We start from the raw sequence: 25,024 nt of genomic DNA on the forward strand, positions 1-25,024 counted from the left end.
CTCTGGAAAACAGCAGCATTGACAGTGACTTTGCTAGCCTTAAAGTGGGCAGACGAAAGAATTACTTTGCATCATTTGGCTGCCTTGCACACAGTTATTACCCGGTTTTGGTTTATCATGTTTGTTAATAAAAGGTCCGGCCAAATTGACACCACCATTGTGAGTTTATGACAGGTACTTTTTGTAGAGGCGGGAGTACAGGATGGATGTGGGGCTCTCAGCTCCCTATGATAATGGGGATCTTATAGAAAATCATCGTATTTTTCAGTTCTACAGTATTTTCTCTTTCAGCAAGGATCTATTCTACGGCATACTCAGCAGACAACAACAGATTTACAAAACAGTAGTCTGATATGAAAAATAATCTTTATTAATCTTAAAAATAAACACCCTACAGCTCATTCATCAGCTTCCCTCAGCTGGATTCCACCCTCTTCTGATGCAATTTCCTATTTCTGCGAGGGTGGGCTCGGAAGGCCCGAGGTAGCCTGCTTCAGTCACACTGTCTGCTGTCGTAAAGACAAGGTAAATGATATTTTAAGTGCAGGACAGGAAGGAGAAGGCATCTGGGGCTGGAACTGGGAGCTGAAAAAGGAGGTAGGAAGGTGGGAGAATGAGTTGGGGCTGAAAAGAGAAGCAGATGGGGGAAGGGGGCTGGAGCTGGAACTGGGGGCTGAAAAGGGGAGTAGGTAGCAGGAGAGGGCTGGAACTGGGAGCTGAAAAGGGGAGCAGGTGGGAGCAAAGGACTGAGACTAAAAAGGAGGGCAGGTGGGAGGGGGGTTGGAGCTGGAGCTGGGAGCTGAAATGGTAGGAGAGGACTAGAGCTGGATCTGTGAGCTGAAAAGTGGAGCAGGTGGGAACAGAGGACTGGGGCTGAAACTGAGGGCTGAAAAGGGAAGCAGATGGGAGAATGGGGGCTGGGTGGAACCCGGGGGGCAGGCAGAAGGGGGTTGGAGTTGGAAAGTAGGGCAAGTGGGAGAACGTGGCTGGAACTTGGAAATGGCCCTAAATGAGGAGTTAGAAGAAGTTGGTTGAGGATAGCAAAAGAGGGCTGATTCTGGCAGCTGGTGGATGTGATAGAAATGCAAGAAGAAACTGATGATAGGGCTGGGGGCAGAGACAAAAGGTGGCTCAGAGCTAGCAGATTGGGGTTGGGGATAGAGGTGAGTGAAGGGATCTAATGCTAGGCATGAGAGAAAAGGGCTGAAGTCTGATAAGGGGCAGATGGGATATAAGGGTTGGAAGCTGTTGCAGTGGCTGCGAGAAGGATACTGTAAGAGGGAGGTTAGAACTAAGGGCACATGTGGGGGAAGGTGAAAATGGAGGGGCACAGGGGTGGGTACTGGGGTTAAGGTGGAGTAGGTGGACAAATGCTGAAGGAGAGAAGGAAGCATGGGAGAAGAGACAGGGACAAAGGATGATGAGGAAAGGAGAAAAAAAGAGATGGAGGGTTGTGAAGAGGGTGAGGGACAAAAGAAGGGGACAGGTCTTTGAAGGAGGTGAGAAAGGGTGGAAATACGAAAGGCAAAAGGGGAAATGGAATCCTGAATAATGGTATAAGACTGAAGGGACTGGAGCTCTCTAGAGCAGTATATCAAGTTTTAATAAACCTGAAACCTGAGTTGGAGAGGAAATAAATAACAGAAGGAGCTGGGGTTGGAAAGGGGTGATAAGCTAGGGAGGCAATGAATACAGCAAGTGGAAATGGGAGACTAGAAAGTGAATGAAAGACAGGACACAGGAGCAGAGGCGCAGCTAGGTAGGTCACCAGGGGAGCGGCCGCTCCCCCAAACGGACTTCCGACAGTGCTAGTGCCTACTTTTCATGCGATCTGGCATGTTTAAAATACGTGCCGATGTCATCAGTCCACTCTCCACTCCCCCTGCACCCTCAACCTGGCTATGCTTCTGCATAGGAGATTGGTGGACAATAAGACACATAGGAATGGGAGAACTAGGGAGGTAAGCAGAGGAAATAAAAAGCTGCTAAGTAGGTGAAAGACAAAGTCTGAGGATTAAGGGAAGGGAAGGAGGAGGAATAAAATCTAGCTTCAGGTAGGTAAAAAAAAAAAAGGTAGATGAGAGAAATGGAGAAAAAAATGAGACAGAAGGATCAGAGTCAGAGTAAGATATAAGAGAAGAAAGGAAGAAGATAGACAGTGAACAGCAGAAAATAGAAATTAGATCCTGGGAAAGGACTTAGGAGAAAACCAACAACAGGATGTAGACCAGGATCAACCCAAGTGGGGAAAGAAAATGTTCAGACAACAAATGTACAAATACATTTTTGCTTTTTAATATTTAGAGAAATGTGATGTCAGCTTTTAAAATGTGGATTTCTTGTATTTTGTTTGGAACAGGAGGAAATGCCTTTCTCTTTTTTATTTCAGTGTTCTGCTGCTCACAATCTGTTTTTTGGGTTTATTTCATTTTTTTTCTAGGTATTCTCTTAGGGCCCCTTTTACTAAACTGCGCTAGCGATTCCTGGTGCGGCATTGTTGACAAAGCCCATTCACTTAGAACAGGCTTTGTCAGCATTGCTGCGCGGGAATTGCTAGTGTGGTTTGATAAAAGAGGCGCTTAGAGGGGAATAATTGAAAGGGGTGCCCAAGTTTTCCTGAGGATGTCCACGCAGGATGTCCCAGCGAAGGGGCGGGGAAACCTGTATTATCGAAACAAGATGGGCGTCCATCTTTTGCTTCGATAATACGGTCAGGGACGCCCAAATCGCAAAATTTAGGTTGACCTTAGAGATGGTCGTCCCTGATTTTTGGCGATAATGGAAACCGAGGATGCTCATCTCAGAAACGACCAAATCCAAGCCCTTTGGTCATAGGAGGAGCCAGCATTTGTAGTGCACTGGTCCCCCTGACATGCCAGGACACCAACCGGGCATCCTAGGGAGCACTGCAGTGGACGTCACAAATTGCTCCCAGGTGCATAGCTCCCTTACCTTGTGTGCTGAGCTCCCCAAACCCCACCAAAGCCCAAAGGTTTTCTGGTGGGTTTTGAAGGGCTCACATTTACCATCACAAGTGTAACAGGTAGGGGGGGATGGGCCTGGGTCCGCCTGCCTGAAGTGCACTGCAGTACCCACTAAAATTGCTCCAGGGACCTGCATACTGCTGTCATGGAGCTGGGTATGATATTTAAGGCTGGCATAGAGGCTGGAAAAAATATTTTTAAAAAGTTTTTTAAGGGTGGGAGGGGGTTAGTGATCACTGGTGGAGTAAGGGGAGGTCATCCCTGATTCCCTTCCGGTGGTCATCTGGTCAGTTCGGGCACCTTTTTGTGGCTTGGTCATAAGAATAAAAGGACCAGGTGAAGTTGTCCAAGTGTTCGTCAGGGATGCCCTTCTTTTTTCCATTATTGGTCGAGGACACCCATATGTTAGGCATGCCCCAGTCCTGCCTTCGCTATGCCTCCGACACGCCCCCATGAACTTTGGTCATCCCCACGACGGAAAGCAGTTGAGGACGCCCAAAATTTGCTTTTGATTATGCCGATTTGGGCGACCCAGTGAGAAGGACGCCCATCTTGCAATTTGTGTCGAAAAGATGGGCGCCCTTCTCTTTCGAAAATAAGCCTGTTAGTGTTTTAGATGATGATCCCAATTACTGCCAGGTACAAACCGGCACTATAAAAATGAATATGGATATGACAGCGCTGGGGGTGAGAACTACTGCCGGGTTGCCGCGTTAGCCTGGCGGTAGTTCCTTTTTAGGTAGTGGTAAGCCCACGCTGGGCTTACCACCGCTTTGTAAAAGCGGCCCTAAGTAAACCCTTTAACAACTTTGTCAGTTTGTTGCCTGAAATGCCAAAGTAGATTCTACATTCAATTCTCTTTTTGCAGCTGGAAGAGTATTGGTCTTCCAGGAAGTGCTGACTTTTCATAGGTAGGGTTAGTCCAGTTTGAGTGTCTATTTTGGATTTGGATTTAGCCCATGCCATTCTCAGTTGTAGCTCAATGCAAGTTGTATTCAGGTACAGTAAATATATCTCTGTCCCTGGATGGCTTACAATCGAAGTTCGTTCCTAAGGCAGTGAATGGTTAAGATCTGAAGGAGCAGCAGTTGAATTTGAATCCTAATTTCCCTGATTATCAGCCTGCTGCTTTAACCATTAGGTACAGTTAATACAGCTAATACATATTCCAAACATGTTTGGAAACTCAACAATAAACTAAAGGGCAGTACATCTGTATGTATTTATTATAAATCCGCCTAGGATGTAGGAAAGAGCAGTATACAAATCTTGGAAATAAATAAGTTTGGTGGTCATCTGGCAGTCTACTAAAAACATGGATAAGCAAATCATTTTATTGTTGCCATTAAGCACAGGATTTCTGTTACAGTGCTCTTTTTTGACACATAATGCAATGGAATATGTTCAATGTGCATATTACCATCAGTAAAGGAGGTGGAAGGTGGGGTTGTTGGGGGAAGGGGGAAGACAGCTGGTGCAGTTGCCCTAGAGTGATATAGTGAAGGGGTCCTTCCCTGTTGTGTTCAAAAATGCCCCCACTGTTCCTTTACTGCTGTCACCACCCTAAGGATTTAAACTTGATCGGCCACACCCCACCCCAGTTCCATAACCCACTTTAGCCTCTTCAAAAATCGGAATCACCGACCACCTATGCCTATGCGGATTTTAACCCTCCTCTCTCTCTTAGCCCTTCAGTCTTGCACTGGTGTCTATTTTACAAAAGTCTGCTTTCCCTGACACCAAAACCTGCCTAGGCCACTGGCAGCGTGACCTGGACTGCTGCAATGATCAACATGTAATTTTATCTCAATAAAAATCATTTAAAACATTTAGGAAGAAGACTGCTATGCTGCAGTAAAGCATTGAGCTGCTAATGCACAGGCCATGCCCCAGGGGAAAATTTCTTAAAGAAGATGTTGGGGGAGAAACAGGAGCAGCTTCCTCCTTTCCCTTTGCCTCCCTGAAGATACCTTGATTCACCTCAAGCCCCCAGTTCCTCCACCACCTACAAACACATTACATAATACAGCCAAGCTACACCCCATCCAACAAATATCGGTACCCTCACCCTCCCGAAGAGCCTCCATCCCTCCTGTATGCCTTCTCATGCCTACCTTAAGCCAGAAGGTACGCTGGGCAAGGATGATTCCCAATCACTCCTTCTCTTGCTGGCATCTTGTTCAAAATGGTGCCTGAGACTTCTGGACAGTAGTATCACAATATTACCGTTAGAGGTTAGGTTGCCATATAAGAGCAAAGCCTATACTAACATGCGTTATGGTAATATAATGCATGCTATTGCCTTTTGACATGAATTACGGGGCAAATACTGTGTGTTACTGCCTTAATGCATACTAGTAACTACTCCCCTTAAATGGTTTAGATCACTGACACACATCACCTGCACTTGTGTTGCTAAAAGGAGATTTAAAAAAATTAATCCTATTTATGATATATCTACTGTATCTGTCTATTCGACATTTTATTTTTCTTACAAAGAAACACACTGTTTCCTCAGCAGAAATGTATTAGTTCTGCTAACTCACATTACCTCATACCTGTATTCTATAGCTGGAACACTTGCAATTATAACCACCACAAACGTAATGTAACATGTCTAGTTCAGAGCACTAATGCACTCAAATGCTGACCTTCGAGAACCAACGACCCAATAAAGAATAGGTTAAACAAGGCTGATGTGTTTTCTAATTATAGGGGAGTGCTGTTTGCGTGATGATGCTGTCACCACAGATAAGAGATTATGGTTTAAAAGAAGGTGTGGAAGAAATGGTTGATCACTTAACAGATACACATAAAGAGATACAGACAGCAATGAGTAGGACTTTATTACCAGGCAGTTACAGTTTTAACACCTTTTTAACCATACAATGACAGCTTTCCAAAGATAACCTCACCTAGTGAAATTAATAGTTGAGGTTATCTTGGGAAAGCTGTTATTGTATGGTTTGAGCTGACCTGGTACTCACTGCTGTGTAAGGACTTTAACAATCCAAAGAAAGCACTTAAGGGAAAGGGATTGGGACTTACATACTGCCTTTCTGTGGTTTTTCCAACTACATTCAAAGCGGTTTACATATTATATACAGGTACTTATTTGTACCTGGGACAATGGAGGGTTAAGTTACTTGGCCAGAGTCACAAGGAGCTGCAGTGGGAATCAAACCCAGTTCCCCAGGATCAGAGTCTGCTTCACTAACCCCTAGGCGGCTCCTCCACTCCTCCACTTAAAACACTGCAAGGCAAGATGGTTGATGTACTAAACAGTTCAAAACTGTGAAAAGGCCGCTACGTGCTGACGACACAAAGTTATTCAAAGCAGTTAAATCGCGAGAGGGATGTGAAAAATTACAAGAGGACCTTACGAGACTGGGAAACTGGGCGTCTAAATGGCAGATGAAGTTTAATGTGAACAAGTGCAAAGTGATGCATGTGGGAAAGAGGAACCTGAATTATAGCTACATAATCCAAGGTTCCACGTTAGGAGTCACCGACCAAGAAAGGGATCTCGGCGTTGTTGTTGATGATACGTTGAAACCCTCTGCTCAATGTGTTGCGGTGGCTAAGAAAGCAATAGAATGTTAGGCATTATTAGGAAAGGAATGGAAAACAAAAGTGAAGATGTTATAATGCCTTTGTATCGCTCCAAGGTGCGACCACACCTCGAATATTGTGTTCAATTCTGGTTGCCGCATCTCAAAAAAGATATAGTGGAATTAGAAAAGGTGCAGAGAAGGGCGACAAAAATGATAAAGGGGATAGGACGACTTCCCTATGAGGAAAGACTAAAGCGGGCAGGGCTCTTCATTTTGGAGAAAAAATGGCTGAGGGGAGATATGATAGAGATCTATAAATTAATGAGTGAAGTGGAACGGGTAGATGTGAATCGTTTGTTTACCCTTTCCAAAAATACTAGGACTAGGGGACATGCAATGAAGCTACAAAGTAATAAATTTAATACGAAGCAGAGAAAATTTTTCTTCACTCAACATGTTGCCAGAGAATGTGGTAAAGGCGGTTAGCTTAGCAAAGTTTAAAAAAGGTCTGGACGGCTTCCTAAAGGAAAAGTCCATAGACCATTATTAAAATGATTTGGGAAAATTCCACTGCTTTTTCTGGGATAAGCAGCATAAAATGTATTGAACTTTTTCAGGATCTTGCCAGGTATTTGTGACTGGATTGGCCACTGTTGGAAACAGGATGCTGGGCTTGATGGACCTTTGGTCTGTCCCAGTGTGGCAATACTTATGTACTTACGTGCATGTAGAAGTCAAGGGCTCAATATTCAGATTGCAGGAGTTAGCCCGGCTAACTCCCGCGGTCGGCCCTGAGCCCAGATATTCAATGCCGAGCCGTTTCCACCACCTGGTATTCAGGTGGTCAAATATGGCTGCCGAACTTAGCAATGTGTTGAAAACTGGTGGATAGCCGGTTATATCGTGCAATATAACCGGTTAACCGCAAATTTTCAGCCGGTCATGGCCGGCTATGTCCCGCTGAAAATTCATTGATAGCCGGTTATAGGTCATTGAACAGGACAGGTGCCGATCCTAGCTGGTTAAATGGCTTTGAGTATCAGGGGGTAATATTATAACAGGATGCCCACAGAGGTATTTTGAAAATTTACTAGGACTGAGGCCCAGATGCATCAACCAAACGTAAAAGAATCTAAAACATAAAAGTGCTTACTGAATTTGAAAAAACAAAGAATGCACTAAAAACACACCCCAGAAATGTTCGGTACGGTATTCAAAAGTCGGATGCATGAAAGTTTCGCTAATCTGGTGTAGCGGAGTAGGAAACGCATGCGCACAGATTCATTTGGAAGCACACAGTATCGGCATGGCTAATATGCGCATGTGTACATATGTAATTATGTATAAACCAAGCAATGATACTGTCATGCTCCGTTGCTCCACCCCTACCTTCTAGAAAACACCTACACGCACATAACAAACGTCCACATGTACGACAATAACAAAAATAGTTTGACATATATAAAAAGAGAAAAACACAAGTATTTACACAGCCGTTGGAGGACCTTCCAGCCTTGGTCCATTTTAATAATATTTCGCTTTATCCCCGGGCGGGGGAAAAGGCGGTTCTCGTTCACCTGGATGAGCTGTGTTTGGCTTTCTCCCTTGTGTAGCCATGACTTCTCCGACAATTGTGCACACGCGCGAGCCACGTATATATATGCGTCGAAGACGCACGCACTACAAGGACGTGTTATGATGTGTCTGTATGACAGCTCAGGCCTTACCGACAGCTGTGACCACAAATTAAATATATTGCGGTAAATGATTCGGTGCAATCGTCGGTATGGTTAGTGCATCCCGAATCGTCCAAATTACAATGGTAGTTACTCGTTTGTATTCCGTTTTCGTTAGCTGCTACCGTCGTTGGAAAAAACTGTTTAGTGCATGCCACGGTTTACTACTTGTTCGTTAACGGCTCGTTAAAGTTTGATGCATCTGGGCCTGAGTGCCATTGTTCCCTGTAAGCTGAGTGGGAGTCCTCCAACTGCATTGCTGCCCTTGGGGGGGAGGGTGCGGAAGGTTCCCTGGAGTCCTGCAGAGTTTGCCTGTCCCTCACTATTGAAAATATGATAGTGAAACAGCACTGTCCGATAGCAGGACTGTAGTTGGAGGACGCCTGCTCAACTTAGAGGGAACAGTGATTTCAGTGCCATGCAAAATTATGCAAAGCAGCTCATTAAATACAAGAGCAGAATAAAATAGGTTTGCCAATACTATTTTGCAAAAGGTTTCCCTACATTTCTGTAAGGTCTAGATAAAACTCCTGTTTATTTCTCTATTTATATTTAGCAACCGCTCCTCTCAGAGTTCAAAGTGCTTTACAATCCTCACCTGCAATTAACACAGCCACAAAATAAACTTAACACATCTGCTTTCCAGCCCTAATGCATTCATATACTGATTTTCAACTTAAAACTTGTTGAAATAGCTAAGCCCCTCCTCCACCGATCTTTCCATCATTGGAAGACAGCTCAATAAACTCAGCCCTATGACAGGAAAAAGCTCTCCTTTTGGTCTCTATATAGTGAAAGGTTCGTAGCAAAATTAAATGTAGTAAATAGTGCATCGAAAAAACCCCTCTAGGGAACGTGTTCATATTTATGCTGTTTAATACATCAGCCTCATGTCTGCCTCCTATAACACGTCTGAACTTCAACAGAAGTTGAGAAATCTGACAAGATGACTTGCAATTCCCTTTAAGCTAGTGTGCCCTCTCTTTCAGTGGTTCTGTTGATTCATGCCGATTATGTCTGACAGAAAGCATTTCAGTTAATAATAATCATAAATAAGCTGGACAAGGTCGCCTGACCCAAAATGCGCACATCTAGGCCACCATATTCTTTATGGCACAGTACATCATTGATGACAAACCTCTAGGGGGTTCATTGCTCTTGACACTCATATGGTGAAATACAGTTCATATATTGAAAGGCAACAAAATCTTTTCATTGGTACTTTTATTTTTTTTAAAAATCCAATTTATGAAAGCATCTCTCAAGGGGATGGATGCTTTTTTTCTTCCCGCGCCTTTGTATTAAAGCATCATGAAACTATAAACTCTTGCAGGATTGATTTCTTCATAAAGAAAAGGTAGATATAAAAGAGACACTTCATTGTATGTGCAAAGCTTTGACAGCACAGGAATTTAAAGATCCTCATTTCCCTGCCTGATATCACATGGGCATCTTTCAGTAGGCCAAAGTGCAGCATACCAAAACAATGACAATCCTCCTTCTATTTGACATACATTTAAAAACACATGGTTCTAAGACAGTACAAGGTACGTTGTAGTCACAAACATTTGGGAGTTAGGCAGCCAGATTCAGCATCCTCATATTTTACCACCTCTCAGTGTTTTACATCGAGAAGATGATTATGAGGGGCCATTTTAGAAGCTTTTAATGTGTAAGTAACTACTTTATGTTATTTGCATGTGTTGATCTGCAGCATGCCTAGTTTCTAGGCCTGGAGGGGGGGTGGGGGGTAGTTGTAGATACGTTTTCAGTGTGTATATTTCTGATTTTGAAATGGTAAAATGCATACTTGAAAAAGAAAACCTTATACAATTACATTTTCACTTGCTGTAAGGCAGACATAAGTGCCAGATAACTGCTCACTGAGACCTTTGGTTTGTATGAGTGATTGAAAGAGCAATTGGCCATACCATCTTGGTATATAAAACCACCCCCTCAGAAATTTAAAAAAAGAGCATCTTTGCTAGCTTCCTTCACTGACTTTTCCTGGATATTCAGTTTTGTAAAATCCGGCACTTCCATGCGTAGGTTATAAAACTGACCCTTTCAAAAAACCACCAAGGTGGAGGATCAGAAGAGCCACTACTGATGGTACCCTTAGATCCTTTATATGCGTAGCTATTCTTATATGTACATTTGTATACATACATGTATATGTGTATTTATTGTAGACTCCTGAGGCAGGCAGCAATGCCAAAATACAGTTCAGTTATACCGTACTAAATACATTTGAAGAACTCTCTTAAGTGTGTTTGGAAGGTCTATCAATGAACTCCACTTCTCTTCCTCCATCCTTTCTGAGGCACTTACACATAGAAAACTGGAGTGATGCTGTTCTTCTTTGGAACATTTTTCTTAATAAAATACTGTAGGTGCTTTTGCTTAAAGTGCTGGCACATACACATGGATTTTACTAAAGGCTGCACATTTAAATGTATTTATTTATTCATTCTTGTATCCCACAATTATCCAAAAACAAGTTTTGGTTCAATGTGGCTTACAGTTGACAGTCAAGAGAAATTACATTGGTGTATTACAGTTGTAAGTAGCCTAGACCTTCACTAACATGTATAATTAATCATAGAATTTCTTGAAAAGGTATGTCTTTAGTTCTTTTCTGAACTGAAGATAGTTTGTGATGCTTCGTGTGACCTTGGGAATTGAGTTCCACCATTTAGAACCCAGGTAACTAAATCTAGCTATATAGATGGTTTTGTAAATTGTGTTTCTGCATTTGGGCAAGTGGAGTAGTAGGTAACCTTTTGCTTCTGGGCTTGCATTTCTAGGTGATAGTTCGATCAGGTCTGACATGCACTCTGAGGCGATCAGGTCTGACATGCACTCTGAGGCTATGATGAACAGTATTTTGAAAATGAGGATGATAGTTTTGAATAATAGTCTGGCCTTGATTGGGAGCCAGTGTAGGATTACAAGCAATGGGGCTGCTCTTTCATATTTTGACTTATTGAAGATCAGCCTTGTTGCTGTGTTTTAATGGTTTGCGGCGGTTTCAGTGTGTTTTCTTTGCACCCTATATATGCTGCATTACAATATAATAGTTGTGATAATATCAGTGATTATACTATCAGACAAAATGATTTTCTGGGAAAATAGTCTCTAATTATTTGCAGTTTCCATACAGTTTTGAAGCATTTTGATGTGAGTGCCGAAACTTGACTTTCAAGGGATAAACGTTTATCAAGAATGATTCCTAGTATTTTTAGTTGTGTTTCAATTTGGCATGTTTGTTGGTCGATTTTGAATTTTTGGTAGGAAGTGTGATCATGCGGGTTAGTTAGGAACAGAAATTTGGTTTTATCTCTGTTTAATTTGAGTTTGAAAATTGTGGCACATTTTTCCATAAGGTCCAGCCCTAGTTTAACCCTGTCCAATATTTCTGTGATGTTGTTGAAAGGTACATAGATGGTGACATCGTCCGCATATATCAATGGATTAAACTCTGTTTTTTCCAATTTAATGCCGAGTGGAGCCATCATAATATTGAACAGAATGGATGATATTGGGGAACGCTATGGTACCCCACATTTGGAGGACTAAGAGGCTGAGAATTGATTAGACATCTTTACAATGTAGGATCTTGTCCTTAAAAAAACATTAAACTAGGCTTCTACTGCACCACTAATTCCCATGTTGTGGAGCAGGGTCATTAATGTAGCATGGTCTACTAGATCGAAAGCACTTGACATGTCAAATTGTAGTAGTAGGATCTTTGACCTTGGCATATTAGTCTTCTGAATTTTGTTACCAGGGTGGTTATGACTGTTTCATTACTATATAATGGTTTGAACCCTGATTGAGAGCTATGTAGGGCTGAGAAATATGTCACATAATCCATAAATTGTGTACTAGACCCTCCATTGTTTTGGTCAGTAATGGTATTGAAGCCACTGGTCTATAGTTTGTGAGTTCATTGATCTTGCTAGTGGGTGTTTTTTGGGGATCAGGGTAATTATAATGTCGTCCTTGTCAGGAGAGGGCATTGTCAGGGGAAGGGGGCTTGGAGTTTTTTTTTAAAGAAAAAAAAAGTTATGCAGGTGCCGGCCTGATATTCAGAGCAGGCACCCACATAGCTAAACAGCCTTATTTAGGACAGCTCTTGAGCTGTCCTAAATGAAGCTGCTTAGCTACGTAGGTGCCAGCACCCACATTACCTGAGATTCCTCCCTAGTGCAGCTTCCAGAACCACCCCTGACCTGTCCACTTTTTGTTTGGGCAGTCTCAGGGGATATTCAGTGGGACTGTCCGGTTAAGTGCCACTGAATATCACTGGTTAGGTGGCGGGAAGCTAAGCGGGCATGAGAGGCTCCTGCCCGCTTAAATCGCTTTGAATATTGGCCTCATTGAGTATAAAGTTGGGCATACAGCTCTAGTAAATTTTCAAAGAAGTCAATTTAGTAGCATAACTCTCACAGTTAGGAACATAAATCTTTCATTTTCAGGCCAACTGAGGTCAATTTTGATAATCTCAAGATATACCAACAGTGAATGAGAAACTAATCAAGATTATAGATTGGTTACATGTTCACAAACTTAAAATTGAATTCCAAATAAACAAAAGCCCTCATTTTCAGTAGAACAGACACTATTACTCTACTGCACCCACTCACTATGGTAGGAACCCACATTGAAATAGTTGCATCATCACGTATCCTGGGAGTCATACTCGACAACACATTATTATTTCATCCTCATATTTCCTCTTTAATATAGAAATGTTTTTTTAATTAAAAATGATCCATTCTATAGGTTCTCTCTTTGACCAAAAGTCACTACGTGCACTGTTTCATTCATTGGTTCTTATCCAGTTAGACTACTGCAATGCATTCCATTCCACAGAATTAAAAAGCTTGCAGCTAATCCAGAATATGACAGTTAAACTACTTATGGGTGCACAACACTGGGATCAAATGACACCTTTCTTAAAGCGGGAACATTGGATTCCATTCTCATTTCAGATTCCTTATAAGATCCTCATGTTAGCTTATTAAATTCAATGCAGTGGCCTACCATCATTTTTTTCCATTTGACTAATACCTTATTCACCATCGAGTGCCCTACATTCACAACATCAAAGACATCCCAGCCCTTTGACAAATAAGATTTAACACAATTCATCCTTTTATCTTCAGTGTTATAGAACCGACTTTATGGAACTTCTTTTCAGAAATTTAAGAGTGTATTGAAAACTTTTTTTTTTTGGAGAAAGCATTTCATTTCTGATGGCTCAGTGTGTGAGAAGAGTGATTGTATATGTATGTCTTGTGAAGAAAATCATAGGCCTATATTTTCTGCTATTATGAATTGTACAGTCATTCAGTGAAAGAATGTGGGGGAGAACAGTAGCAAGTATTCAGTGATACACACTGAAGGCCATGTCAAACATACAAGAGAAATGAAATGAGATGGTCACGTAGAAGTTATGTAAATAACGGGGATGTGCCTTATGTAAAATACCTGGCACATAGTATAGCCCTATTATATCGATACAAACTGATTTTAGGCAGAATTTGTTTTCCTCAAAAGTGTGTGAAGACATGAGAGGTCAGACATTGACCTCTTCAAACTACCTCCTGACCGACTTCTGCAAGAACTATGCATGTCTGGCCTGTACCATTTTGTGCACCTTCTGCCAAAATAGGTAGTGCTAAAGGGCATCAATCATTAGCAAGGGGCAGTTAAGAAGATTAGCAAGTGTTATGTTAACAATCAGTATTACGTGTATGCATTAACAAGCCATCTATGTATTATTCTGGGTTGTACTTATGGAAATCCCAATATTGTAAACGCTATAAAAGGTGCAGCACAATGCTTTCTAATTCAGACAGTGAATCTGGTTGCTGAATTCCTCTCTCTCAGTGCCACTACAATAAGAACTGTGGGCACTGGTTATTTGTGGAGGAGTGGCTAGAGCACCAGTCTTGCAATCCAGAGGAGGCCGGCTCAAAGCCCACTGCTGCTCCTTGTGATCTTGGGCAAGTCACTTAACCCTCCATTGCCTCAGGTACAAACTTAGATTGTGAGCCTTCCTGGGACAGAGAAATATCCAGCGTACCTGAATGTAACTCACCTTGAGCTATTACTGAAAAAGGTATGAGCAAAATCTAAATAAATAAATAAATATTTAATTCTCTACCAGCGCTGGTGGATGAGAATCTGGAGTCTTTGAATTGGACTGTTTTGGATTGCCCAAGGATACCAGTTACCACTTGGTGCCAGGTAAGAAACTTTCTTCTTACTATGGTGTTGTGTATGGCTGGGTTTTTTCTGTGGTTTCTTCAATGCCTCTTGATCTCTCAATTTTCTTTCTGCATGCTAATACAAAGTCAATATAGCATTATAGGAACTTTCAGCTTGCACTTTTGTTACTTCCATCTCACAGATGGGAATTTTTCTGTCCTTATCTCAGTGTTTCACTCTCAGGGTTGGTTTTGGGGATACCCTTCTTTCCAGAGGAGTAGCTGGTGGGGGGGGGGGGGGGAGGAGGCGCAAAGGGAGCGACTGAAAACGGACTTCCGACAATAACAGCGCCTATCAGGTAACTGACACCAGCACCTATTTTTCATGCAGTCCTCTCCCCCTGAAGTCTCAACCTGGCTACACTTCTCTTCTTTCCAGTTTGAAGGATCATCCAGCCCCCTCTGGGTAATGCCCCTCTTTCCTGGTTGAGGGGTTACCTGGTCTGTTCCATCAGTTGGCATGTAATTTCACCGAGAAATATTTTTTTTCTACTAACTACTTTAACTCCTCTATTGGGAATGTAAACTTTTCTCTTTCTTTCAGTCTTTTCTATCTTAATTTTAGTATTATAAACCACTTAGCTGGTATCCCTGATAATAATAAGAATGAATAAACTTGAAACTCTTTAAAAATTTACTAGGGCTGCAAGAAATTCCTCACTTTAGGAGCCTAAAAAGGAGTGACAACAGGGGTGATCTTAGAATGGGGAAATGCTTAGCATTGATTTTACGCACTAGCCACCTAAATTAAGCAAGACCTAAATTTTGGTGACTTTTTTGCTGAAAACTTAGGGGCCCTTTTACAAAGGCACATAAAGGCCTATGCCCGTCCAGCGTGCACCAAATCAGCATTACCACCTGGCTACCACATGCCCCGGGTGGTAATTCTGAATTTGGCGCGTGCCGAAAACACATGGTAGAAAATATTTTCTGTTTTCTACTGTGTGGCGCTTACCCAGCAGTAAACGACAGTGGATGCGCCCCGCATGCCTACTGCCCGGGTAGCGCGTGAGACCTTACCGCTAAGTCAATGGGTGGCGGTAAAGTCTCAAGCCAAAAATGGACGCACACTGGCTTTTATTTTGCCACACATCCATAAGGCCCTTTTTCCAGGACGCGGCAAAATTCCCCTTGGAGGCCCGGGTCCGGGGAATTTTGTCCCCCCTGTCCCCTCCTCTCAGCGGCTATGCCAGAGTGTTCCAACATCCGTTCCTTCCTTGTCTGCAGTGCTGCGGCTCGAACCCAGAGAACAGACAGGAGTTGTTTTTTTTTTAATGTACCATTAAATTCTTGTGGGAACAGGTTAGATTCCCCGTGGGGATGGATGGGGATGGGTTAGATTCCCCATGGGGACAGACGGGGACGGGTTAGATTCCCTACGGGGACGGGTTGGATTTCTGTCCCCGTGCAACTCTCTAGTTTCTTTATTTATTTTTGACCTCATTTGTAGGCAGGCAGATGAACTTTCTGACTTTCCGGAGAAGGATGGAAGATGAGGGAAGGAGTAGAACAACAGGAGTGTCCAGTATTATCAGTGGGAGGCTCTGGTGGCATCAGAATCCTCCTCTGACTATACTACAGAGACTCTCCCTTTAAACCACATCCTTCCATCTGCTAGGGAGACCCTTTAGGCCAAGCCTTATCAATGCAGGTCTCAGAAATATTGAGTCTATTATTGTGTCACCCAGACTAGTAGCTAGTTAGGCCTAAAGAGTGATGTTGAAGTGCAGAAACAGAAAGTTGTTGACCTGTGTGTACGCAAGAGGGTAGAAGGGGAATCTGAGATACTCTGTGAATACCAGCAAGGCTCCCTTGACACCATCTGTTGTGGTCCAGGAAAATCTTAAGGCTGAAGGATTAAAGTACTTATCGCCTCTTCAGGAATATCTGTGGGTTCCAACACAGCCAAAGGGATCCTAATCAGAGAGTCACTATTAACTCAGTCTTCCTGAGTTTCACCAAGATTTCCAGCTAAGTGTAGGTGGTAACAAACTGTTAAGAGTACTGATAATTCTATCTGCACCCTGCAATGGAAACAAGAACAAGAATTGTTTCTGACCCCTGCCACCTCCAGTGGTAGGACACAGGAGTTAAGGCAGTGGAGCACTGTTGAGAAACAGAAGTGCAGTGCTGAAGGGACATTTGGAAATACTTTTGCTACTGTTAACATTCTGTTTGCTATATGCTGATTGCCTTTGCCACTATTACAAATGATAAATGACTTGGAGAAGGCCCTTAGCAAAATTCTGATTCAAAACAACTTTATTGGAGTCAACTGAATTACTGAGTGGAGGTTTATAAAAAAGTTTGAACTGCTTATTTGACCTCTTAGATATTTAGACGGCCCTAGCCTAGATTCCAAAATCAATACTTAAACCCGAGATTACACTCGGATTAATAAGGAACAAATTTAGGCACTTAATTTAGGAGCCTAAATTTAGGAACTTACCGGCAAATATTCAGCCAATGGTGCTCAGCATTTTTTAAGCACTGTTGCCAGCTGAATTAGGTCCAGATATTCAATGGTAGGCCATGTCCAGGAACCAACAGTGAATATCTAAAGCTATGGACAAGTGCTGGCTACTAGCTCCTGTGCAGAATCCGGCCGATAGCCAGCCAGGACCCACTTGAGAAAATTCTCCCCCCCTTTTGATCCTCCTTCCTGGCCAAGGGCTCTATTCAATCTCCCCAGTAGCAGTGTGCCCCACTTCCAGTGCACCCCACATGAGCTATTCCCCTTCATGAAACCCTCCCCCTGAGGCCCCACCCACCTGCCCACTCTTGGCCCCCTTGGCTCCCTGGAGGTCTAGTATTGGTAGAGGGAGCAACTTGCTCCTGCCCATGTGATCTCCTGTTGCAAAATGGTTGCCATGACCTCCAGGTGTAGATGCGTGGTTCTTTCTAGTACTGTGAAACAACTCTAGAGGTCATAGCAGCCATTTTGTGACAGGAGATGGCATGGGCAGGAGTGACTGGGGTTTGCTCCTGCCCCAACCACCCCTAGATCACCAGGGAGTCAAAGGCAGTCCTGACGGGTTATGGGTGGGTGCTAGGGGACTCTTATTGGGGGTCCAAGAGGGAAGCAGCTCTGGGAGGGCTTGAGGAGGGGCTCAGCTCTTGTAGGGGGGTTGGGAATGAGAATGCTGCTCAGGAGGGGGCATCAGGAACCTGGGGCCACTACCTGAAGTATCCAGGCACCAGCATATATTTAGTGCAAATGCCTAGATAGCTAACTGGTCAAGGATAGGACTAGTTGTGCTGGGTACCAGCACTGAATACTGCCAGTACTGGCTCCACCGAGCAGTTCCTTGATAAGGCGAGGGCACTCATTGCTGATATCAAGCAGCAAAACCTGGTTTAATGCTGCTATATATCAGTGGTTAGCCAGCCCCAAGTGATTTAACTGGGCAGGAGCCTGTCCTACCTTATTAAATTGCTTTGAATATTAAATCCTTGACTTTTTTTGAATATTGGGCCAATGGAAGCCAATATCCGAAGACTTTAATCTCTAATTTTGAAAGCTGTGTTCCTAAATTGTTCTTTTAGAAATTTTACTAAGGATGAGTTGTCTATGTTTATGCTCCTAGTTTTACTAGTCTCTTAAATTTAGATCCTAAAAAGAAAACAGCAACAAGGGCAGATTTTACCTTGGTAAAGGGCTTTGAAAATTGTCCTCAGTAATAATATTGCATTCTAGAAGATCGATGGGATCTTGTTACTTTTGGGGTGGATGATGCACTAAGTTTTCCCTCATACCTTAAATCAGTGGTCCTCAACTCCAGTCCTCGATGTCTACAACCCAGCCTGGTTTTCAGGATTTCCACAATGCACATAGATCTCATACATATTCACTGTGGAAATTCTGAAAACCAGACTGGGTTGTGGACCTCAAGGACTGGATTTGAGGACCTTTGCCTTAAATAAATGTTTCCCAAGTCAGTCCTGGAATAACCCTTTGCCACTCAGATTTTCAGGATATCTACAATAAATATGCGTGAGATTGATGTGCATATATGATACTTTGTTCCATACTTTGTATTATCTCTGTGATACTTTGTACCATACTTTGTAAGCCTACTCTATGTAACTATGACCATACTTTGTAAGCCTACTCTATGTAATTATGTCATCTATGTGATACTTCGTATTATCTCTGTGATACTTTGTACCATACTTTGTAAGCCGCACTGAACCTGCTATCGAGCGGGAAAGAGCAGGGTATAAATGCCACAAATAATAATAATAATAATAATAATAATAATATACCGCCTCCACTGTATGCAAATCTCTTCCCTGCATATTCATTGTATCTTGAAAACCTGGCTAGCAAGGGGGTACTCCAGGACCAACTTGGGAAACACTGCCTTAAATGTTGTCTGAACTGCAATTTTTAGTATTACCATCTGCACTAGGTTTACCCTGACACATCGATCCTGCTCTGTCACTATTTGCATCTATGAATTTGTAGTCTTGACTTTCTTTTGTATAATACTCATTTATAAAAATAAAACAAAAACAGTTGTCTTGCCGAATCTGAGTAAGTAGAACTGATGATTCAGCCATCATTCTGTGGCTTTCTTCAGGGTGTGAAGCCAGCTGTGGAAGCCTAAGAGAACATTAATTGTACAATTCTCAAAAGAAAACATGAATAATTTAATATCAAATCAACCCCAACTCGGGTTTCATAGTCCATCAGAGAGCAGTAAGTGTAAGGAGAAGTAAGATTTAGAAGATACAACCCCCCCCCCCCCAAAAAAAAAAAGATACAGGGGGGTGTTATACCTTACACAAAAGCTAACTATGAGTTCAGAAATGCAATAAGACAAACCCAGAATTGGTTCAGCCTTTTCAAGACTGACAGGGGTCAAGTGGTAGCCTTACATATTACCTCATGAGGTGTAGTGTCTTGTTATATGTTATTGCTTAAAATATAAAACTGCATGCATTACCTGGATTTGATCGTTTCTTGGGGGTTTTCAGACTTCGACACCTCCCGCTAAGAGAACTACTGTTCTCACTCATAGAGTCTTGTGCTGAAGATGCACTCCCTGTTGCTTCACTGTCTCTCATCATGCTCTCGTAACCACTACTTCCACCACTGTGGTAAAACAAGGCAGTTTTCCCCATCGCAGGAGGCAGCTCACCACTCAGAACGCTGCTGTTGTCACTCCCATGCCCACTACTGCAACGGTGTGGTTTCCGAGGAGGAGTGACTTTGCTGTAAGGTGAAGGCAGTGTGTGAACAGTGGGCCTTTCATCATTATGGAGGCTGCCACGTTCATCTGTGTCTGAGTTTCCTCTCATGTGCAAACTCTTAGCGATGGTGCTTCCTTGCAAAAGTTCTGAAATCCTCCCATTGACTGCTCTGAGAGGAAGCTTTGAAGCAAGTCCAGTGCCTCTGTTTCTGCTTAGAGACTGGGTTGACCAGGATAAATTTTTCCCATTGGGAGGCAAGCTTGAACTTCGTCCTACAGACTGTGGCAAAGACTTGGTGGAAAAGCTGAGAGTTTTAGTGGTAGAAGCAGACAAACTGCGAGCCTTAGGATTTGCCAGAAGCAGCTTGCTCACTGCTGATATCTTAGATGGACTGGACTTTGGTGAAGCACCTGCAGACTGGGAAATACAGGAATTAGTAGGTGAAGACAATATACTACGACTGAGGCTTCGGCCAGTTCGTGGCATGGTGCTGTCTTTAACAGGGCTCATTCTACAACTTACTGAAGATAAACTTCCAGCTCTTTCCAATGATAAGCATTCATAGTGGCTCCGATTAGACCGTCCTAATGAATTAGTTCTGCTGGCTAGCTGTTCAAGTTTGGCACTGAACAATTTGCTACTGCTGTTAGTACTGGTGTCCACACCCAAACCCTTTGGCTTACCATTGATTTCATCTGGAAAAATAGCCAGAGAAGACAAGGGTTGGTTAGATGGGCTGTCGCTACAAGTGTTGTGCTGAGGGCTAGCCCTGTTCCTTTGATCTAAACTAGACTTTCTTACAGGAGGCAGTGGTGGTGAACCCTTGGGTCGAGAGAGAAGGCAATGCTTGGGAGAAGCAACTCTCCTCTCTAAGGTAGACTTAGATGCCTGAGAAATAGCAGTAGAGCAATCTCCATTGTTTTCAGTAACAAAATTGAAAGAATTGTTCTCTACATCTTCCTGTTTCATATACTTCGGCAGCTCTTGTGGTAGACTGCCTGTTTTGAAGCCATCATTTGTATGAATAGGACTGTGACTGGCAGAATTTGGCAATGTCATCTCACACCCATCTACAATCCTTTTTAAGTTATCGGACAATGGTGATGTGGCGCCCTCTCCACTACTACTGCTAAACCTGTCAGTTGAGTTTTCTTTTCTGCTTTCTCCAGGCTTTACTGCATTGACCACCACATTAAGCCTTGCTCCATCACTGGAGCCAGTGCGGTCTTTTTTCACATCATCCTCCCGTTTTAGCCAGGGATCATCAAATGTGATTTGCATCCTGTTGCTGAAGTCTTTACTTTCCTGAGGTTGGGGGACATTAATCGGTGAAACGTCCATTGATACAGCATCAGTCTCCTTATCATTAAAAGAACTCACAGCAATGCATGGGTAAACAGTAATATTGGTGTTCATAGGGATATAGCCTTCACAACCACTCAAGTTTGATGTATTTGAAATTGTGACAGTAGTTTTTCCCAAAGATGATATTTTGCAGCCCCTAATGGATGATGCTTTATCGAACATTTCTGCTGATGTTTCTGATAGGATGCACAAATCATCAGTTATGGAATTTTGCATATCGATACTGGTATTTTGAATGGCATTTGCCAACTCAAGATTGGAAGCATCTGCCATTGCTTCACCGTGACCATAGCATGTCTGTGCAACAAAACTGTGACAGGACTGATCGCCATCACTTCCAGTACTCATTTCACTTAACCAAGAGCTAATGGATGAGCGTCTGCTGCCATGGTCTCTGATTTTTTCATCTATTCCTGCTTTAGGAAGTGGAAGGAACTGTGTAATACTGACCTCTGAAATGGGTGCTGCATTAGAGTAGCACTCAGGATCCTCACTGATGCTACTGATAATACTAACGGGCCTGGAACCAGAAGCTAAGGCCTGCACGGAACAGTCGCTATTAAAGCTAATGATGCTAGTGGGGCGCCCATTCTCAAGGACTCCACTAATAGTTAGCTCTTCAACTAAGGTGAATACTAACTCATCCTCTCCATTGAGCTCTAACGGCTGCTGCACAGTCACCATGGTGGTACTAAGAACTTCTTTCTTGGGCTCAAATGAAATTTTTGACTTCTGATCATCAAACGTAGACTCCACAGAACCGCCACTAATGGAAGACACAGATCTTTTCAGGATTTGAGGACTCATTCCTACTGGTGGTGTTCGAATTTCTGGCTGTAGCAAAGAATCACTAGATGTGATCACTGTGTCCTTGTTCAAAGATGATGGTGGTACAGGACTAGGCAATATTCCTTTCTGAGTATAGACCTTGCACCGCTGAGAAGGAGAGTTTGGTGGTTTATATTCTGAAGTTTTGGAGAGACTTGCTATGCCAAGGCGTGGTGAACCCATGGGTCTGGATTTTCCTTCAACAAATCCACAAGTATGGAGGCCTTCTCTGCTTCCCTGCAGACTTGTACTGTGTACTAACTGTGAAGAACTGCCTTGACTGCTACAACTCCCAGTTACACTTCTAGGAGATGAAGGGGTTGAAATGTTCGTCAGAGATCCAGACAAGACAGGTGAGTTATTTCTTTGCATTTTGTTAGCTGCTGGATTAATATTTTCCCTTGTCTCCTTTTCAGGATGGTGCCTCTCTGTTACATTATCAACTTTATTTGAATCTGATAAATACTTTGGCTCTGCCACTTGGGTTGAAATGGGGCACTTTGTTGTCTGGTCTGCACTTACTTGAGCTGGCACCTCTTCAAAGGGGAACCTGTTGGTTTCCTCACTACCATCTATGCAGTCCAGCCTCTCTTGCAGCTCAGCAAAAGTGTTGCATTTCAGGCAGTCACCTTCTGATTTATTGGAAAGAGTTTCACTAGCTTCCTCAAGCTTGATGTCATTTTTTGTTTTTTGAAGCACAGGGACTATGGGAACAAAATCAGGTGGTCCTTCATTATCAGTCAGCTCTTTGTCAGAAAGCGCTGTGCCATTTGGCCCAACATAAATGACTGTATCACAGGATTGCTCACTGCTGGAAGAGTAGTCAGGGTCACTTGATAGGTTTAGAAGTGGAAAGTCAGGGTCATCTACTACATTTCTGGAATGGAATGGTCTCAGTTGAGTTGGTCTGCGCATTCTTCCTTCCTCACAGGAACTTTCTCCTCCAGAAGAGCTTGAAGTATACTATGAATAAAGAGTATGAGATAAAAATTAAGTTCTTACTAATAGGAATTAACACTGTCAAAACTATAGATGAAATTAAATTAAATACAGTTCAGGTCATTTCAGTTCAGTTTATTCATTTGATATACTGCCTTTCACAATATACCAAAGCAGTTCACGATGAAATTAAAAATAACAAAACCTTAGAAGCAATGCTTAAACATAAATTAACAGATTAAAAATAATTCAAATATATATCAATATAAAACAAGTTGAAAACCAAAAAAAGAAACAAAAGAATAGAAAAAACATAAAGCTAAAAACGTAAAAAATCAAAATATAAATATAAATAAAATATATATAACAGCAAGAATAAAAAAAAATCAAAGTAAAATATATATATATAAAAAAGTTAAAGTATACATCATAGCAGCAAATTACAGCCCACATATCAGAATCACAATCCTCAGCAAGGGAAACTAGAAGTGTCTTCAACACTACATGTTATACAATATCCTTAAAAGCTTGCCTAAACAAACAGCCCCCTGAAATGTAAATACTGCAGTCAGAATTGACTTCAAACACTGACTGTGGTGTTTACTTTTATATCCAGATATTCAGTGCTGGGCCACACCCAAATACCGGTACTGGGTATAAAGCTATGCTAATTTGCCCAGATAGCTATTCAGATACTAGTGCTGAATATCCAAGATACCTGGATAACTTCCAGCTCCACCTTTGCTCCACCTCCAGACTGCCCTGGAACTACCCAGATAATGCCGAAGTAATCAGATCAGTGGCATAGCTACGTGGGGCCAGGGGGGGCATGGGCCCCTGTAGATTTAGCCCTGAACCCCTCTGCCAACGACCCGCCCAACCCCCCCTCCCGCCGCCAACACGCCGTCACCTGCCTTTGCTGGCGGGGGGACCCCAACCCCCAGCAGCCGAGGTTTTCTTCTCGCAAAAGGCTTCCTTCTGTTTCTGACGTCCTGATCTGCAAGGAACTTTCTACTAGAGCTTATAATCTCAGTTCTTATAGGTTACATGTTACATGTGACCCATTCCTTCAAATCTCATGAGACCTGCCTGGCTTCATGCCTTAGCCTAGGGTACAACCTCTGATCCTATTAGTTATTTACAGAGATGCTAGTTCTTATGAGTCTTCTTTTCATCCCTTCCTCTAGGACAGTGACCTTCACTCATCTTTAAGTAAGGCCAACTCTGGCTCCAATGTGGATGAATGAGAGCCTACAAATATCGTCCCATGCAGGGCCGCGATGTTGCTGACCAATGTCTGCTGATGACATCATATTTCCAACAGTCTCTCTCTCTCTCTTTCTGTCTCAACCCCCTTGTCCTTTGCTGTCAGTTTCTGTCTCTGTCAAACCTTCTGCACTCTGTACCTCCAATCTCTCTCATACCACATCACCATGCTCCACTGCTCTCTCTCTAACTCTCCACCTTGTGCCTCCACTCTCTTCCACGCTGCCTGGCCAACCTGGAGCTTTTTTCTGCCAGATCCCACCCATGTGTAAGCAGGAATTTGCACCAGCGGAGCAGGACAAGGCAGAAAAAAGGCTCCAGGTTGGCCAGGCAGCATGTTACCGCTAGAGCTGCTGGAAGAGTAGTGAGATTTGAAGGTTGGCTGGTGAGGGAAATGGATCATCTGAGGTGGGAAACTGAAAGAGGTATGCAGGACAGGTTGGGGGGAGGGAGATGATGATGCTGTGTTAGCTCTATGCAACCTATAAGATGCTGCATCCACGTTGTCATTCTTTATTGCTGGTAGCATCTTTATTTAAACTCACTTATATTTTCACATATGCTGGCTTGTGCAGCATACGGATGTATACAGAGGAAGTATAATAATGGAATAACTTTTCATAGGTACAGTAGTAATTTGTTGTAAATGTCATTTGGAGGGGCTGGTTATAGAGACACCCTAGCACTGTTATATTCGTGAAGAGATTTTTTTTTCTCCTGGTAAAGGGCCACTAAAACAGACATCATGTTATGAGAATCAGGTGTTCAACATTCAGAGTTTCTATCTAATTATTTGCTTATTAATGACATTTATATCCAGTGCAAATTTTAGAGCAAAAAAGGTGCCGGTACTCAAATGCCAGGCCACCCTTCAGGGG

The 25,024-nt window shown here is 42.8% G+C and overlaps 1 protein-coding gene across 1 annotated transcript in view; it reads right to left on the minus strand.

The window, feature by feature from the left end:
- KIF26B (kinesin family member 26B) overlaps nt 1-25,024 on the minus strand; it is a 799,934-nt gene that overhangs the window by 52,570 nt on the left and 722,340 nt on the right. Inside the window, exon 12 of the mRNA XM_030196461.1 lies at nt 19,502-22,904. Within this exon, the coding sequence (XP_030052321.1) occupies nt 19,502-22,904 (3,403 nt within the window). The remainder of the gene's footprint in view (nt 1-19,501; nt 22,905-25,024) is intronic.

Source organism: Microcaecilia unicolor, chromosome 3, assembly GCF_901765095.1.
Source record: "Microcaecilia unicolor chromosome 3, aMicUni1.1, whole genome shotgun sequence".
NCBI classification, from domain to species: domain Eukaryota; kingdom Metazoa; phylum Chordata; class Amphibia; order Gymnophiona; family Siphonopidae; genus Microcaecilia; species Microcaecilia unicolor.